This window comes from Colobus angolensis, unplaced genomic scaffold, assembly GCF_000951035.1.
Source record: "Colobus angolensis palliatus isolate OR3802 unplaced genomic scaffold, Cang.pa_1.0 Scaffold337, whole genome shotgun sequence".
NCBI lineage: Eukaryota > Metazoa > Chordata > Mammalia > Primates > Cercopithecidae > Colobus > Colobus angolensis.
Window position 1 is genome coordinate 2,181,877 of NW_012116677.1, and position 16,854 is coordinate 2,198,730.

Here is a 16,854-nt window from a genome sequence, read left to right on the forward strand (position 1 = left end):
TTGGACTTAAAGTATGATGTACTCCTTTAAGAGGTAGGAGAGTGGGGTATGTGAAGCAAAACAGGCTGTTCTGTTTACCATTAGACTTTTATCTAGACCCTCTCATCTCTCATTAAAATTTATATTTGACTTTTACTGGACTTACCTATGAACCCTATTTTAAGCTAGTGGAGAGAGATATGAATCAATTTTCTCAAATTGTTATCTCCTTCTTAATGATTTCACGGTTATGGAAGCAATAGTAACAAGGTAATAGGCATTTTTTTTTTCTATACTAGTGCTGTACTGTCTGAAGCATAGTTTTTGTTCTTCTTTTTAAGTGCCCTCTACCAGTGGTCCTCACTTTGCTGAAGCTGGTAAACTTGTGTGACCACACACTTTTAATGTGGGAAGCCTGGTATGTTAAAAGAGAAATGTTGGAGAAAGCAGTATGAGTGAGAAGAATGTATAGTATGCTTGCTGCTGGCCCACATGTGCCTTGTTTCATTGCTTCTGACTCAATTCCGAGACATCTTGTGATAGATGACATTTTAATTTAGTAGAAAGTAGTTTTCTTATCCTGAGTAATATGGAGACCATACATATGTGTATGTATATATATGTTGTCTTCCTTTTGTCTCCATTTCTTCCCATGTCTGTGGAGTTTTCACTACATGCACATAAACCCTAGCCTGTTGTTAGTTTGTATCTTTGATTTTGGGCAACCTTATTGCTTTTTTCCATATGTTTTCTATGACACACAAGTTAATACATCATTTATATTTTTGTCTGAGGCTCTGAGGAGCAAAAGTTTTTATGTTGTACTGCAGTTTCCTCAAGCTTTGGCTTTCAAAACTTCCTTATCCTCAGTTACCTGCTTCTCATCTGTGAAAGCATCCTTAAACACCATCGTCTAGAATTAAGACCATACTTGCAGTGTTGTTGTTGTAGTTGTAGTCTTATTATAATGCTACTGACCAGGTAAATCCAGGCTATACAATTCCTAGCAGATGGAAAGCCCCTGTGAAAGCCTGGAAACTAGAAAGTGTTAATTAATCAAAGAGAGCCCATGAAGGTGGAGAGCAATGTGAGGCTAGATAAGGTCAGAGAGCTGGGCAGGAACCAGGTCATATATAGGGCTGAGTAAACTAGGATTAAGGGTTTCGATTTTTAAGCATAATGGAAAGTTGTTGAAGGTATTAACTTTTGCTTCAAAGCAAGAAAAAGATACTAGATTTTGTAAAAGCATTCTAGTGTGCTGTATAGAGAATGGATTAGAGGAAGTCAAGAGTGGAAGTCTCCTCGTTTGGGAAAGTAGGCAGTAGTTTGAACTCTAAACTCGAGACAGATTGGCTTGTTGTACAGTGTTAATAGTAGGAATATAGAGGAGTAGAAACAAGGAAAAATTTCAGAGATAAATTTGATGAATTGAGTGAATGGAAGAGTACATTGGAAGGGTAAAAGAAGAAAGGTCAAAACTGAATCCCTGGTTTCTAGCATGAGTCACTGGGTTGATAGAGATGCTTTTTACTCAGATAAGGAAAACAGGAAGAGAGCCTGGTTTTGATTTTCCGTTTTGTTTTTGGTTGCCTTGTTTTTGTTGGGGAGACACTCATAAGTTTGGTATTGGATCTCTTAATTTTGAGATGATTGTGAGAGTGCCGAGTGAATGAGAAAGATGTCAGTGTACTTAGGGTTCCAGAACTTAAAGAAAGGTCATTGAGCATAAAGTTTTTTGGTCAACTGTAATACCTTATTATAAAACTAACAAAATAGTAACTATGTGTTTATATGAAGTTGTTAATTTAATTACACATTTTTGTTTTGTTTTTGTTTTTGTTTTGAGACGGAATCTTGTTCTGTCACCCAGGCTGGAGTGCAGTGGCTCGATCTCAGCTCACTGCAAGTTCCGCCTCCCAGGTTGATGCCATTCTCCTGCCTCAGCCTCCCGAGTAGCTGGGACTACAGGCGCCTGCCACCACGCCCGGCTAGTTTTTTGTATTTTTAGTAGAGACAGGGTTTCACCATGTTAGCCAGGATGATCTCAATCTCTTGACCTCGTGATCCACCCGCCTCGGCCTCCCAAAGTGTTGGGACTACAGGCGTGAGCTGCCACGCCTGGGCACACATATGTATTTTTAAATGTGAAATTTTGCTTCAGTGCTATTTTTTTATTTTATTCTTGATACAATTTTATTCAAATGCTTCTTGCAAACTTTGACATTGGTGTCTTCATCGTTATCAGTCAAAATTCCCCTTTGATCATGTAACACTGTTTTCCAGAGCATGTTATCTTCATTTTGTTCTGAGCTGTTGGCATACAAGACTTTTCCAGGAATTTAATCCCAAGCTACAATTACCTTTTCAAATAACTTCGGTAACATGAACAGAGTTGGCCTTTTTGATTTGTTCTTAAAATATATCTTCATCACCTGAGGTCAGGAGTTGGAGAACAGCCTGACCAACATGAGGAAACCCCGTCTCTGCTAAAAATACAAAATTAGCTGACCGTAGTGGCACATGCCTGTAATCCCAGCTACTCAGGAGGCTGAGGCAGGAGAATCATTTGAACGCGGGAGGTGGAGATTGTGGTGAGCTGAGATCACACCATTGCACTCCAGCCTGGGCAACAAGAGTGAAACTCAGTCTCAAAAAAAAAAATGTATTTTCATGATTACCTTGTAATTATGTGTTTATAGCTTTATTTTCATCAGTTTCCAATATCTACAATGGTGCTGGCTCCATAATTACCAATTCTCTGATAAATTTCTTTATATCACTAAAAAAAAAAAAAACAATTCTGTCAAGTGACTTTTTAAGTAACTACTCAATCTTTTATTCAGGTGAATTTTTCTAAATTTTTTTCCAGACAGTTCTGTACCAGTCCTTTATCATCTCCTTTCCGTGGAAGCTTAGTATGTCTTCATTGGGCATTGTTTTTTATAGCAAAATCACACAGGATGGCACTTCCTTCTCATGCCATTAAATATAGATCATTTTTAGTTATTTCTTGTAGTCTTAAAGATAATGGTTTTGTTGGAGGAGGGTGGTGCTGCTGTGTGTGTGTATGAAAAGAAACAAAACATGAAAAGAAAAAACAGGTAATCAGGGGAGTGGTTTAGTATATAAAAGCCTTTGTAAGGATCATTATGGAATGCAAAAAAAAGTCAACTTTCACTTTAAGATAGTGAATTTCAACTGTGGTTTTTTAGCTTATTTTCTTGCCAGTATTTTTCAGGGGAGCTAGATTTATTAATATACTTTTCCTTGACCATGCAGAGAATTACTGTGTAGAAAGGATGTATGTTTCCATTTAAATGACAAAAGTATTTGCCGGCTACGTCCTGGGAAATATCTACAGGGGAAAACTTTTTTTTTTAAACTAGGTAATGGGTTTATTATATTTTTATATTTTTTAAGTGAATAAGTATTTTTAAAGTATTTTCTCAGTTTTCTAATATAAAAAATATTGAGATATAATACATTTTTTAAAAGATTCTTTTGCATCTTCAACAATTTTTAAGAGTGTAAAAGGATACTGAGATGAAAAAGTGTAAGAGATTTAGAGACTGTTAACCCCCTCATTGTTCAAATGAGAAACGGTGATGATGCTGACATTTAAGTAGTGCTCTGGCACATGTGGCAGGCCTTGTTATAAGCACTTTACTTGTGGGTACTATTATGCCTTCATGTTACTGATAAGGCAAGTGAAGCACAGAGAGGTTAAATTGACTTGCCCAAGACCATGTAGCTAGTCACTGGTGGAGCCACAATTTGAGGCTCTGATGCTGACCACAGTTTTCTGCCACTTTCTTGAGGTCTGGAAGGGTTCAGAAGGCCCCTGCCATCTGGTTACTTCACCAGCTCTTTGTGTTCTCTAGCAATTTCACAGTCACTATGCAGGAGTCACTGAGGCCTCGAATCTGCTTTGCAGTCTTCATCCTAGATTCTGCCACCCTGAATGTTTTCAAGCATGGCCTTACAGTTGGCCTTACAAGGCCTTGATGTTTTTCAAATCTGTATGCACTTCCACTTCAACCACACATTCCTCCCTTGTGATCATGCTCAAAACTCTAATATCCTGTCTTATTGTAACTTCACATTTTCCAGTTTTCTTACTCTCTACCACTAAACTTTTTTTTTTTTTAATGTACAATGTCTTGCTTTGTCACCCATGCTGGAGTGTAGTGGTGCCATCATGGTTCACTGCAATCTTGAACTCTTGGCCTCAAGCGATCATCTTCATATCTCAGCTGAGACTGAGTAGCTGGGACTACAGGCGTGCACTACTGCCCCCAGCTAATTTTCTTCTTTTTTTGTAGAGACAGGGGTCTCACTTTGTTGCCTAGACTAGTCTTGAACTCCTGGCTTTAAGTGACTCTTCCACCTCAGCCTCCCAAAGTGCTGGAATTACAGTCGTGAGCTGCCATGCCTGGCGTAAACCTTGATGTTTGCACTTGATGTTACGGGTTTTTCTTTTGTTTGTTTTTTCCACTTTTAACCCTATTCTCTACCTGACCCAGCAGGTGCCCTGTGGTCAACTCAGACTTCTCATTAATACCCTCAGCTCTTTAAACCCCTCATCCTCAAACTCTACTAGCTTTTCAAGCTTCCAAGCCTGAATTGCCTGACTCAGTTTCTCCCTATGTGTATCTGCTTGGGGTGTAAAATATAGCAACTAAAAATGATAGAAGTGTACAGATTGAGGCTGTTACAAATCTAGGGCATTCAACTGCAGTTGGACCTCAGTGCCACTGAGCAATCTTTTTGTCTTTGATCAAGACCCTCTATTGTAAACATTGACCACTTGGCTCCAACTGCTTATCCACATGCCTAATACATAACCTCACCTTCTAATTCACGGGAGGAGGATAATTCAAAATGCAGGAACTTCCGCTTCCCACTGTGAGCCTCCAAGGGAGTCTGTACATCTGTGTCCTGCTGCCTCATGTACGAAGATATCCTTTGTGTTCAGCCCTGCCTCTGTTACGATCTCACTTCATCCCATCTCTGGGATCCTGCTCCTTCACCCACCCCTTTGGCACCTGCACTTTCAGCTGCTCAGCCTCTGCTGGTCCATTTCCCTCAGCCAAAAACACTCCTTCAACCCTGCACTCCCTCTGGTTATTACCCTATTGTTTCTGTCCCTGGACAAGCTTCTTGAAAGAATGGTCACTCTCCTTCCTCAGCTAGAACCTGATTTATCTGATTACTTGACTTTTGGTGCTGTTGGTCACCCTCTCTTCTTCGGGGATACCACTTTCATCATCTTCCTTCTCATGTCTTTGCTCTTTTTGTATCCCCTGTTGGATTGAGCAAAGTCACCAGGCTAGTCAAGTCACCCACTCAAGATGAAACCCAACAGTCATCCTAGACTCTTTCCTCCCATTTATCTTCCATAGCCAATTAGTTGCCAAATCCTGTGATGTTTACCCATTAAACATCTATCAAACATACCCCTTTCTCTTTATTCCCGTGGCCACCAAACCATTTCAGGCTGCTACCATCTCTTCTGATGTGGAGTGATCTTGGCTCCTCACCAACCATCATACTCCCTTATGTGGTTCTTTTTACTGCCCTGGGCAATAATGATGCTGAAGGGCCCCCCAGAGAAGAAGTTTATACCAGAAAACAAGAGTGACCAGAAGAGGCTAAGCTCACAGAAGCCAAAGAAGCAGAGTCTTCAGGAAGGGAGAGCAGTGGTGTCCACCCAGCAGAGATATCTCACGAGATAAACTGAAGTGTGACCCCTAGATTGCAAAAATGAATGTCATCTGCCCGTGGAGTAGTAGGGTCAAAAGCTGCATTGCAGTAGGCTGACGGGAGTCCTGGGAAGCCTAGAAACTGAGAGTAGCTAGAGATGACTTCTTCCAAAACATGAGCTGTGAGCTCTATAGGAGCCCTCTGAAAAGCAGTTTCTCAGCACAGTAAGGTTGAAGTCGTCTCCAGTCAAGCCTGGAACACTGCCCTCTGGGTTTGGTCAGTATAAGGTTCTGGATTTCAGTCTTGACTCTAGCTACTGGCAGCTGTGGGGACACTCCACCATCTCAGTCTTTATTGCTTGCCAATTGTAGCTGCTTTCAGCTAAGTTTGTTCCTTGCTCAGGGGCTGTTCCAGTTGTCAGCTCTTCCTCCTCTGGTAGGGAAAGTGGAAAACTATTCTTTTAATGTTACCGCTGTTGTAGTCTCTACTGTTGTAGAAATTCTGGAGTAAGACTAATAAATCAGGGCTTGTTTCTTCCTTCGACTATTTCGATAAATTGTTGTTCTTTGCTTAACGCTGTTGAATGACCTAAGCAGATAAATACAGTTAAGGGAATATTTTATCTGGTTCTGGGTTTTAGTACCTAAAAACTTGTTTAGTCTCTTAAATTACCCTAACTTCACTTAAACTTCCTGTATTTAAAATATAATAATGCAAGAGTGACTTTAATTATTAATTAGGTACCATGTATAAATAGCATAATTATGGTCTGGTTGGTTCTGAGAAAATTCTAAGGTGATTAAGGTTGTGATTAATTTCTGTCTTGTGATTGCTATTATGAAAAAGTGTTACATCATCAGTTTTAGCTGATGTAACTGTTTTGAAAAGTTAATGGAAAATTTCGTCTGTGTTACTTCCTGCTTGGACTTTATAAAAGCCTATAAAATCTGCACGTTTATAGATTTGCCCCCTAAATCTATAAAAATTAAAAAACACACACTACAAATTTTTTTAAGATTTCATTGCGATTTAATTCGAATTTGCCTAATGCCTAATGATTCTGAACATCCTTTTAGGATGTTCACTTGCCATCTGTATATCTTCTTTGGTGAAATGTCTGTTCACGTTTTTGCCTTTTTTAAAAAAATATTTTTGTTCTGTTTCTTTTAAGAGACAGGTCTCTCTGTTGTTGTCCAGGCTGGAAAGCAGTGGCTGTTCCCAAGTGTGATCATAGTGCACTGCAGTCTTGAACTCCTGACCTCAAGAGATTCTCCTGCCTCAGCCTCCCAAGTAGTTAGGACTACAGGCTTGCACCATAGCACCTGATGCCTATTTTAAATTGAAATTGTTTTTCATCTTAATGTGTTTTCAGAGTTCTTTTTACATCCTAGGTTCAAGTCCATTACCAGATATTTGTTTTGCAAATATTTCTTCCAGATACGGCATGTCTTTCTTCTTCACAGTGTCGTTAGAAGAGCTGAAATTTTTGCTTGTCAATACTCGATGTTTTTATCTTTGTAGTTATAAAAGTAACATAAGACTGTTATAAATCCAAGAATATTAAAATATTCCTTTACTAGCGAATCTTTCCATCTAGTATTTAAACATACTAATTAGTGAAAAAGAATTTTGTAATGTTATAGGCAAAGATAAACTTTCTGTTATAAGAAAATAGATTTTGAAAATTTCTTTTGTTTTTCAGAACTGGAATTTCTCTTCATGTTCAAGAGGATATTTCAGGGGAAAAAAAAACCTGTTCTAGTACTCCAGTTAACCTGTTTTGCTTTTCTTTTATTCTAGTGTTATCCAAGATAAATTCTGTGGGATTATAAACATTTCAGTGGAAGGCCTGCATGATGTCATGACAGAAGATCCTGAAACAGGAACTTATAAAGAGTAGGTGCATTATTTAATTAATCATAATTGGATTTGGGGGATAATTAAATACATGCTGCATGATTTTTTTCACCATCACTCTTTAAGCACAGTATGAAAGTTTTATAATTCCTCTTTTATACAGAAACGTTTTTATTTGTTATTTTGCTTATAGTATTTATTGTTTGATCTTGGTATCAGCTTATTTATTTATTTATTGAGATGGAGTTTCGCTCTTGTGGCCCAGCCTGGAGTGCAATGGCAAAATCTCAGCTCACTGCAACCTCTGCCTCCCAGGTTCAAGTGATTCTCCTGCCTTAGCTTCCTGAGTAGCTGGGATTACAGGCATGCACCACCACACATGGCTAATTTTTGTATTTTTAGTAGAGACTGGGTTTCTCCTTGTTGGTCACGGTGGTCTTGAACTCCCAACCTCAGGTGATCTGCCTGCCTCGGCCTCCCAAAGTGCTGGGATTACAGACATGAGCCACCATGCCCGGCTGGTATCAGCTTTATTATGTTACAGCGACAACCTGAATTGAGCTGCTTTGATTTAATCATTGTTTGATGATTAAGTTTTTAAAATTTCAAATATATTTTAGCATATAAGTTTTTTTTCCTGGTATGTTCTGAGCATGCTCTTTTTTTCAACTTTGCTGTTTATAAAGCCATCTCTAGCAAATGGGAAAGATTGTCACTTGAATCATATTTTGTTGAAAAATATAGATAGCAGATATATGTTGTTGAACCTTATTAAACATATTAAGAAAATGTGTCTGATACGTCACTTAGCTTTTGAGAACACTGGAGTTTGTATGAAGTGGAAACATCAAATTTTTTGAGACTACAAACCAAAAACAAGAAAGCATTCAATGTAGGCAGGTTTTTTCTTTTTAAGTTAACGTAAGGGTTTGTGGCTGTATTAGTCCATTTTCACGCTGCTATAAAGAACTGCCTGAGACTGGGTAGTTTATAAAGGAAAGAGGTTTAATTTAACTCAGTTTTGCAGGACTGGGGAGGCCTCAGAAAACCAACAGTCATGGCAGAAGGGGAAGCAAACATGTCCTTTTTCACATGGTGGCCGGAAGGACAAGTGCTGAGCAAAAGGGGAAAGGCACCTTATAAAACCATCTGATCTCATGAGAGCTTACTCACAAGCACAAGAACAGCATGAGGGTAACCGCCCCCATGATTCAATTACCTCCAACTGGGTCCCTCCCATGACACGTGGGGATTACGGGAACTGCAGTTCAAGATGAGATTTGGGTAGGACACAGCCAAAGGATATTCATTGATATGACTGCATATGACTGTAAATTGTATACATAATATGTAACAAAGTTTACAACTATATGTGAAACGTTTAGGATATGATCAGATGTTCCTTTGTCCTCTTTGGAGTATACGGTTAAGTTGAAGGGAGGACATGGCTGATAGCACAGTTAAAACACTAGTAATGAATACAGACGGTTATATCTTGTTTTGTGCAGGGAACACCAAACGGTACAATTCTGGATTTTGCTTTAATAGTAAGTCAGGGAAAGAAAAAAGGCACTATGTGTTACAGTCTTCAGGGAAGGAAGTAGTACAAAATTATAACGTGTTTTAACTGGAAGAGGTGAGAGTCTGAAAGTTACTAGAAAATTTAGAAATTATTTTGTGCAGTCTCATGGCATTAAAAATCAGGATATCAAGGCTCTGAAAAGTTGGCCGGTCACAGTGGCTTCTGCCTGTAATCCCAGCACTTTGGGAGCTGAGGCAGGTAGATTGTTTGAGGTCTGGAGTTCGAGATCAGCCTGGCCAACATGGGGAAACCCTTATGTCTACTAAAAATAACAACAACAAAAGAAGTGGAGTGACATAGCAGATTTGTGGAAGAGTCAAGATGAGTCAAGGTGTCCATGTGCCAAGCTCAGCCATGAAGAAAAAGTTTTGGTTTGGAAGAGGGAGTATGTTGGAAGTAAGGAAAACAAACCAGTTTTAGGATCCCAGCTAAAAGGCCTAGACTTGACCAAGCGTTAGTATTGATGAGTAACTGGAACATATCTGACCACTGGTTTCTTTTATCCGCAGAATTGTTTGGTGATTTCTTTTTACTCTGGGTGGTACTTTGCATATAGAAACACAGTTGAGAAATAAATTACCAAGAGATACACTTTTCTGTGTCTCTGTTTCTAAGAGTGATTAAACTAGATCTCTGTTAAATCTTCCTACTTTGTAATTCTGTGAATTACATAGAGTTCTATAAATTACAGTCCGTGAGACTATAAGGCATAAATAAACTTTCAGAAATGCCTGCGTGAGAAACATAAAATACATGCTTATGTAGCTAATTTAGATTTCAACTTCCCCTTCCTATTTATTTAAACAGTTTATTCAGAAAAGTTAATCTTTCTGGTTCTGTTGAATTCTTATTATAGTCTGTCAACTGAGTGAATTGGGGAAAAAAAGGAAGAAAACTCTATTTCCTTCACCTCCATCAGTAGTGTATTAAGGTTCTCCAGAGAAACAGAACAAGAGGAGACAAAATATGTATATATATAAAGAAATTGATTGTAAGGAATTGGCTCTCATGATTATGGAGGCTGAGGAGTCCAAAATCTACAGTCGGCAAGCTTGAGACCCACGAGAGCCCATGGTGTAAGTCTGAAGTATAAATCTGATCATGTCCATCCAGTGGGGAAATCACCAATGGACCTCCATTGTGTCCAGAATACAGTCCACAATTGTTTGTATTTCATAAAGGTTACTTAACTAGTTGGGCTCTGAAGGCGGAAGAAGTACAGTGTCCCAGCTTGAAGCAGCCAGAGGATGAAATCTTCCTCATCTAGTCAGAGTTTTATTCAGGCTTTCAGTGGATTGGCTGAGGTCCGCCCACATGGGGAGGGCAAACTGCTTTACTCAGTTTATAGATTCAAATGCTAATTTCATCCAGAAACAGCCTCACTGATACACCCAGAGTAATGTTTAACCAGATTGCTGGGCACTCAGTATCTCAGTCAAGTTGATACAAAATTAGCCATCACACTAAGAAAGCCTTGTTGACAGATCATCTTTTTATTCAAACTGTTTATGCCAGGCACTGTGCAGTGTGAGGAAGCAACTGAGTCTCTGACCTGAAAGAGCCCACAACCTAGAAGGGGAGACAGGGACAAATGGAGCAATACCAGGTGTAAGAGAGAAAGGAGTCCAGGGAAACTGAGAATCATTCCTAAGGATATGTAGTGGATTGGAGCCAACTAGTTAAGTAACCTTTGTGAAATACAAAGAATTGTGGTCTGTATTCTGTAGTCAGTGGAGGTCTACCGGTGATTTCCACTCTGGAGGGACATGATCAGATTTATGCTTAGAGAGGTCACCTTAATGCATTGTGGAGGACGACAGAGGGGGTAAATGCTGGTGAGTGGTCTCAGACCAGTGGAACAACCTGGGATACATGTTAGAAATGCAGATTCTCCTTCCCCGGTACAGACTCATTATATCAGAATCTTTTGGGAGTCACACAGTAGAATCTGCATTGCAAACAGGAACTGTGATGGTTCATATACACTGTAAAAATTGAGAACCTACTGCTGTGGAAGTGGGAAAACCATTTAGGTAGCTCTTAAAGTAGTCTTATCTTGGTGAGCGGTGATGACATGAATTTGAGATAGATTTTGGAGGAAGGATTAGCAGGAAATGGGGACAGGTAGGTATGGCTAGAGAGTGTTGAAAGGTGTTTACAGTTTGGGTGACGTGACGTACACATGCATATACAATTTTTAAAAATAGTTGTGCTTATACCTGTAGCCTGTGCTTATTTTTATACCTTGATTCGTCCTCATAACATACTGAACATGCATTTTAAAATTTAAACAACACTTTGCGTGGAAAAAATGGAAATGGGCTTTTATTTTCCCTTCTAGTGATCCCTCTTTTTTTAAAGTTAGAAAAGTTTATCTTCCAAGATAAATAGATAGTCAACAGTTGCCTCTTAATATTGATACTAGTATTTCTTCAGGGTTGTACAGAAAATCTTTTGGAAGAAAGAATTCTATTTTGAGAGTTGATGAATCTGTTTATTTGTTGGGGTTTTGTTGGTGGGTTTGTGGTTTGGTTGGTTTTTTGTTTTTATTATTTTTTTGGCTAGAGTTTTTATTAAGCCAAGAAAATATACTAATGAGGCTAGAGATGTGCCTTGTTCGCTTTCTGCTTGTATGGTTAGAGTGTTTCTCTTTTATTTCCTTAAATAATATTTTTGTTGAAAAGAATATTGGGAAATGAAATTGACAATCCCTTGCCAAGATTTGGGAAGTAAAAAGGAAGAAAGAATTTAGCGGCCCGATGTGGTGGCTCACACCTGTAATCCTAGCACTTTAGGAGGCTGAGACAGTAAGATCGCTTGAGTGCAGGAGTTGGAGACCAGCCCTGGCAACATAGTGAGACCCTGTCTCTTTAAAAAGAAAAAAAAAAAAACTAAAAATCAGCCAGGCACACGCCTTTAGTCCCAGCAGCTGCTTGGGAGGCTGAGGTGGGAAGATTGCTTGAGCCTGAGATGTTGAGGCTGCAGTGAGTTGTGATTGCACCACTACACTCCAGTTTGGGTGGCAGAGCAAGACCCTGTCTCAAAATAAATAAATAAATAAGTAAAATCTAGCCAGCATTCTAAGAAGCCTAGAGGCACTAAAATTTGATTAGAAAATGACTCATAAATTGTGGTTTTTATAGCTAATAATCTTATTTGAAACTATTCTATATTCTGTAGTCAGTGGAGGTCCCCTGGTGATTTCCACACTGGAGGGACATAATCAGATTTATACTTAGAAAGGTCACTTTGGTCCATTGTGGAGGAAGATTGGCAGTGTAGATGTTGGTGAGTGGTCTCAGACCAGTAGAACAACCTGGGATTCTAAAAGTTAAAATTAGACTTTTAAAAGGACTTTTTTCTCTGTCACTCAATACATTGACCCACTGGACCGCTCTTCAGAATGGAATAGAGAATACTAGAAGAAACATTGGTTGTGGGATTCTGACATCTGTATGTTACCTTAACTTGTGTAGATCCTAGTGACCTCCTTAGGAAGTCTCTCTCGCTTCAGTTTCCACCCTCAGATCCATTCTGCCCCACTTAAAATTAAAAGCCAAATTTCTTACAGGATCAAGTTAATGGGGCTCTATTCTGTGCTGACTCAGTCTCCAGCTTTTTCTCTTGCCTCCCTGGGTTCTTCATCGTTCTGCAAACATGCCATACACTTTTACACTCATGGCTTGACTAATATTTCTGCTTCTTGGTGTGTCAAGCCCTTATCCTCTTTAGCAAATATCTACCTCTAAAATTGCATTCCAGACTTATAGAAAGAATTCATTCCATCTTTCTCTGTTTCTTCATGGCACTTTGTCTTTACTGCTAATATACAATATTTAGTTGCTTATATTCAGTCTAGTGACCGTAAGAGGATTTGAGACAGTGCATAAGAAAGTGCATGCTCATTATAACAGAAAACTATTAACATAGATTGAAGGGATTTAAATAAAAAACCTTGATTGGGGAAACCTGTGGCATCAGGATATAAAACTTAGCTATATGCTTTCTAATTACTAGGATAAAAAAAGAAACATTAGGAATTACATGGCTCTTATTTTCAAGTAGAAGGAAATCGGTTTATCTGGTGTTAAACTTAAGACAAATCAATTTAACAGAGTTTGATTGAGCAAAGAATTGTTCACAAATTGGGCAGCCCCCAGAACCAGAATTGGTTCACAGTGTCTTCAGTGCTGTACCTGGTCAGATAATATTTATGAGCAGAAAAGGAAAAGTGAGGTACAGAAAAGGGAAATGGGGTACAGAAACAGCTGGATTGGTTACAGCTCAGCGTTTGCCTTATTTGAACATGGGTTCAACAGTTGGCCACCTATGATTGGCTAAAACTCTGACTGGTACAAGAATAGGTTACAATCTCTTTACAATTCCAGTTAGGTTACACTTCACTATGTACGAAGAGACCTTCAGGCTGAACTTAAAATATGTGAGGAAGAAGCTTTAGGCTAAATGTAATTTAACACAGGAGAGGGAGATTCATATTTCTTCTCATTGGGGTGTCATGCCCTGAGCCCAGAAATGCATTTTATTTATTTATTTATTTATTTGTTTGTTTGTTTTTGAGACGGAGTCTCTGTCACCCAGGCTGGAGTACGGTGGCTGCAACCTCCACCTCCCGGATTCAAACAATTCTCCTGCCTCAGCCTCCCAAGTAGCTGGGACTACAAGCATGTGCCACCACGCCCGGCTAATGGCTAATTTTTTTAGTAGAGACGAGGTTTGGGGATTCACTGTGTTAGCCAGGATGATCTCGATCTCCTGACCTCTTGATCCGCCCGCCTTGGCCTCCCAAAGTGCTGGGATTACAGGCGTGAGCCACCACACCTGGCTGAAATGCATTTTTAATTAGTATTTATATAAGTGACTGTAAAAGGACTGCTTGTTTTAACAATAAAGAATCAGTTGTTTCTGATACCCTAACGACTGTAGGTAAGTGACTCTGGGATTAGCTGACTATGGCCTTAGCAACATCATCAAAGCCCCAGGTTTTTTCTGCTCCATCCCCTCAGCGCATTAACCTCATCTGCAGGCTACCATCCCTCATCGATAAAAAGTAGTTCTAGGCATTACAGTTGATGACAATGCCACTGACACATAAGTAATCTTCTTCCTTATGTCTTTTTTAAGATCGAGGCAATCCTTATCTGGAAATCATTGCAGTAGATGTCTTCTTTTGTCTAATTGGCCAGAATTCCTTAAACACGCCCCTGCTGAAAGTAGTCATTGACCAAGGGGATGGGATCTCCATTACTGATTATTGAACTACTGGCATTGGGGGTCTGGGATCAACTTTTTCTGAAATAGTGGTAGCATGGAAGAAGAGGAAAACTGGACAGATTCAGGGTTCAGTTGGGAAAGAAGCTGATTATGTAGACAAGCAGAGTGTCCACTACAGAGCCCAACTGAAAGTGTCAGTTTTGTCTTATGTGAAACAATCCATAAATTGTTTCTTCTTTCTTTTTTTTTTGGTATGGAATCTCGCTCTGTTGCCCAGCCTGGAGTGATCTTGGTTCATTGCAACCTCTGCCTACCAGGTTCCAGCAATTCTCTCATCTCAGCCTCCTGAGTAGCTGGGATTACAGGCACGTACCACCACACCTAGCTAATTTTTGTATTTTTAGTAGAAATGGGGTTTCACCGTGTTGGCCAGGCTGGCCTCGAACTCCTGACCTCAAGTGATTTACTTGCCACAGCCTCCCAAAGTGCTGGGATTAGAGGCGTGAGCCACTGCACCCGGCCTGTAAATCGTTTCTTATATAAACCTAGCTGAAAGTCAGTTACATAGCAGTTAAAAAAAAAATCATTATTAAACAATTTATTGGAGGCCAGAGGTAAAAAAATATATATATAAATAGGAAGCATATTGGTGGTTTGGCCTAACATAGGACTGGAGTTAACAGAGTGTGTGCCCCCCACAACTTCCTCAGCAACATTAGCATCAACATTATGGAGGAAGTGATGGGAAAGCATCACAGAGGAACTTGTGAGAAATGCAGATTCTCAGGCTCCATCAAAATCTACTGAATTAGGCACTGTGGGAGTGGGGCCCAACTGTGCTTTTAACAAGGCCCTTCAGCTGGTTGAGCTGAAAGCTCAAATTTGAGAATCGCTGATATTGGACATTCAGTAAATGACTTGAATACTTGGCCTTTGTCCCAACTATCCCTCTTGTGCACACAGATGGACTCCAGGTAGAGTGGAACTAAGCTTTTTTTAGACAGTTGCACTTACTCTGTTCAGGTGCCAGAATAAAGGCAATTTTAAAGCATCCAAATTTGATACCCTGAAGTAGAGAAAAATTCATTTAGACAACAAAAATTTTGAGGAAAAATACTGTTTATCAATGCTCAGTGAATGTTTGTAAATTCAGCTTTTTCTCATCTATAAAATGGCTGAATTACTTAGGGCAGAGTTTGTATAGATTAAATGAAAAGTATTATTACTACAAGTACCTTTAAACCCAGAAATGACTTAAAAGGTTTCACTTTTTTCATGCTAACACCTGTTGGTTCTGTTTAGCTGGTTGAAGTTCCTTCTTGAGAAAGATTCTTATTTAGCAGGCTGGAGTGCCTGGATCTATTCGGTGATTTCTGCCTTGAGTTTAGAATGGAGAAGTGGCCACTTATATTCACGTTAGTCATTCCTATTTTAAACTGTTGTGTTTACTATTTTTATTAGTATATTACTGCATGCACGGCCTACACACTTTAGTTTATTAGCAGTCTATTAATTCTTACCTGTCTTTTATGTAAAGCATGATTGTCTATCTTTAATCTTTGTCAACAAAATGAGATTTGACTTTTAATTGGAAATTTTTCTGCAGGACAGTTTTAACTTTGGGCTTTTCAGCCTCCCAAAGTACTAGGATTACAGGTGTGCACCGCTGTTCTCGGTCTTAGGGTAATAAATCTTTTAATTTAGGGAAGACAGAACAGAGAGCATTCACTATATATGAGTAAGTTAACAGATTTTGGAAAGCAGTGGAAGAATTTGATGCAAAATAAAGCATGCTTTCGTGTAGATCCATAGTCATTGCAGTTAGAATTCAAGTTTGCAACAGATATAAATTGACTAGGGTAAAGGAACCCCATATTATTATTCAGTTCTAAAATACAAAGTGGGATGTAGACCTTTTTAAGACATTTCACTTTATTAAATAGCTTTTGGGTTGATAGAATAGTGTAATTTTCTCACTTTGTGTCGGAGTCCATTGGCCAGCTACTTGTGCTACACTGTGTTATATCATGGCAGACAAAAGCATTGCAGCCCCAGGTCAAGGACATGCAGTGAGTTAGGAATTGAGTTCCTGCTGTTTTTCAGGACTTCTGATTTCTAGCCTAAGGTTCTTTTTGATCCCACCAGTGGGCACTAACTGAATCAGAGGCAGTCACTCCAAACATTGCTTTTTTAATGATAAGAAATAGAAACGAAAGACACTTGTTTCCACTGCAAGAATGAGCCTGATCAAGTTTTCTGGTATCAGCACCTGTGTTAGTTCTCTATTAAAAGCTATTTACACAGCTGAGTCAGGACTTGTCCTTCACCTGTACTTGCTACAAAGCAACAGAACCCAAACTTTCTTTGCCACTGTTTATTCGTTAAGAACTTATGATCATGCTGGGCGTGGTGGCTCACGCCTGTAATCCCAGCACTTTGGGAGGCCGAGGCGGGCGGATCACGAGGACAGGAGATCGAGACCATCCTGGCTAACACGGTGA

The 16,854-nt window shown here is 39.3% G+C and overlaps 1 protein-coding gene across 1 annotated transcript in view; it reads left to right on the plus strand.

Moving 5' to 3' along the window:
* IPO11 (importin 11) overlaps positions 1-16,854 on the plus strand; it is a 224,917-nt gene that overhangs the window by 177,423 nt on the left and 30,640 nt on the right. Inside the window, exons 28-29 of the mRNA XM_011952217.1 lie at positions 7,483-7,578; positions 14,300-14,312. Of these exons, the coding sequence (XP_011807607.1) occupies positions 7,483-7,578; positions 14,300-14,312 (109 nt within the window). The remainder of the gene's footprint in view (positions 1-7,482; positions 7,579-14,299; positions 14,313-16,854) is intronic.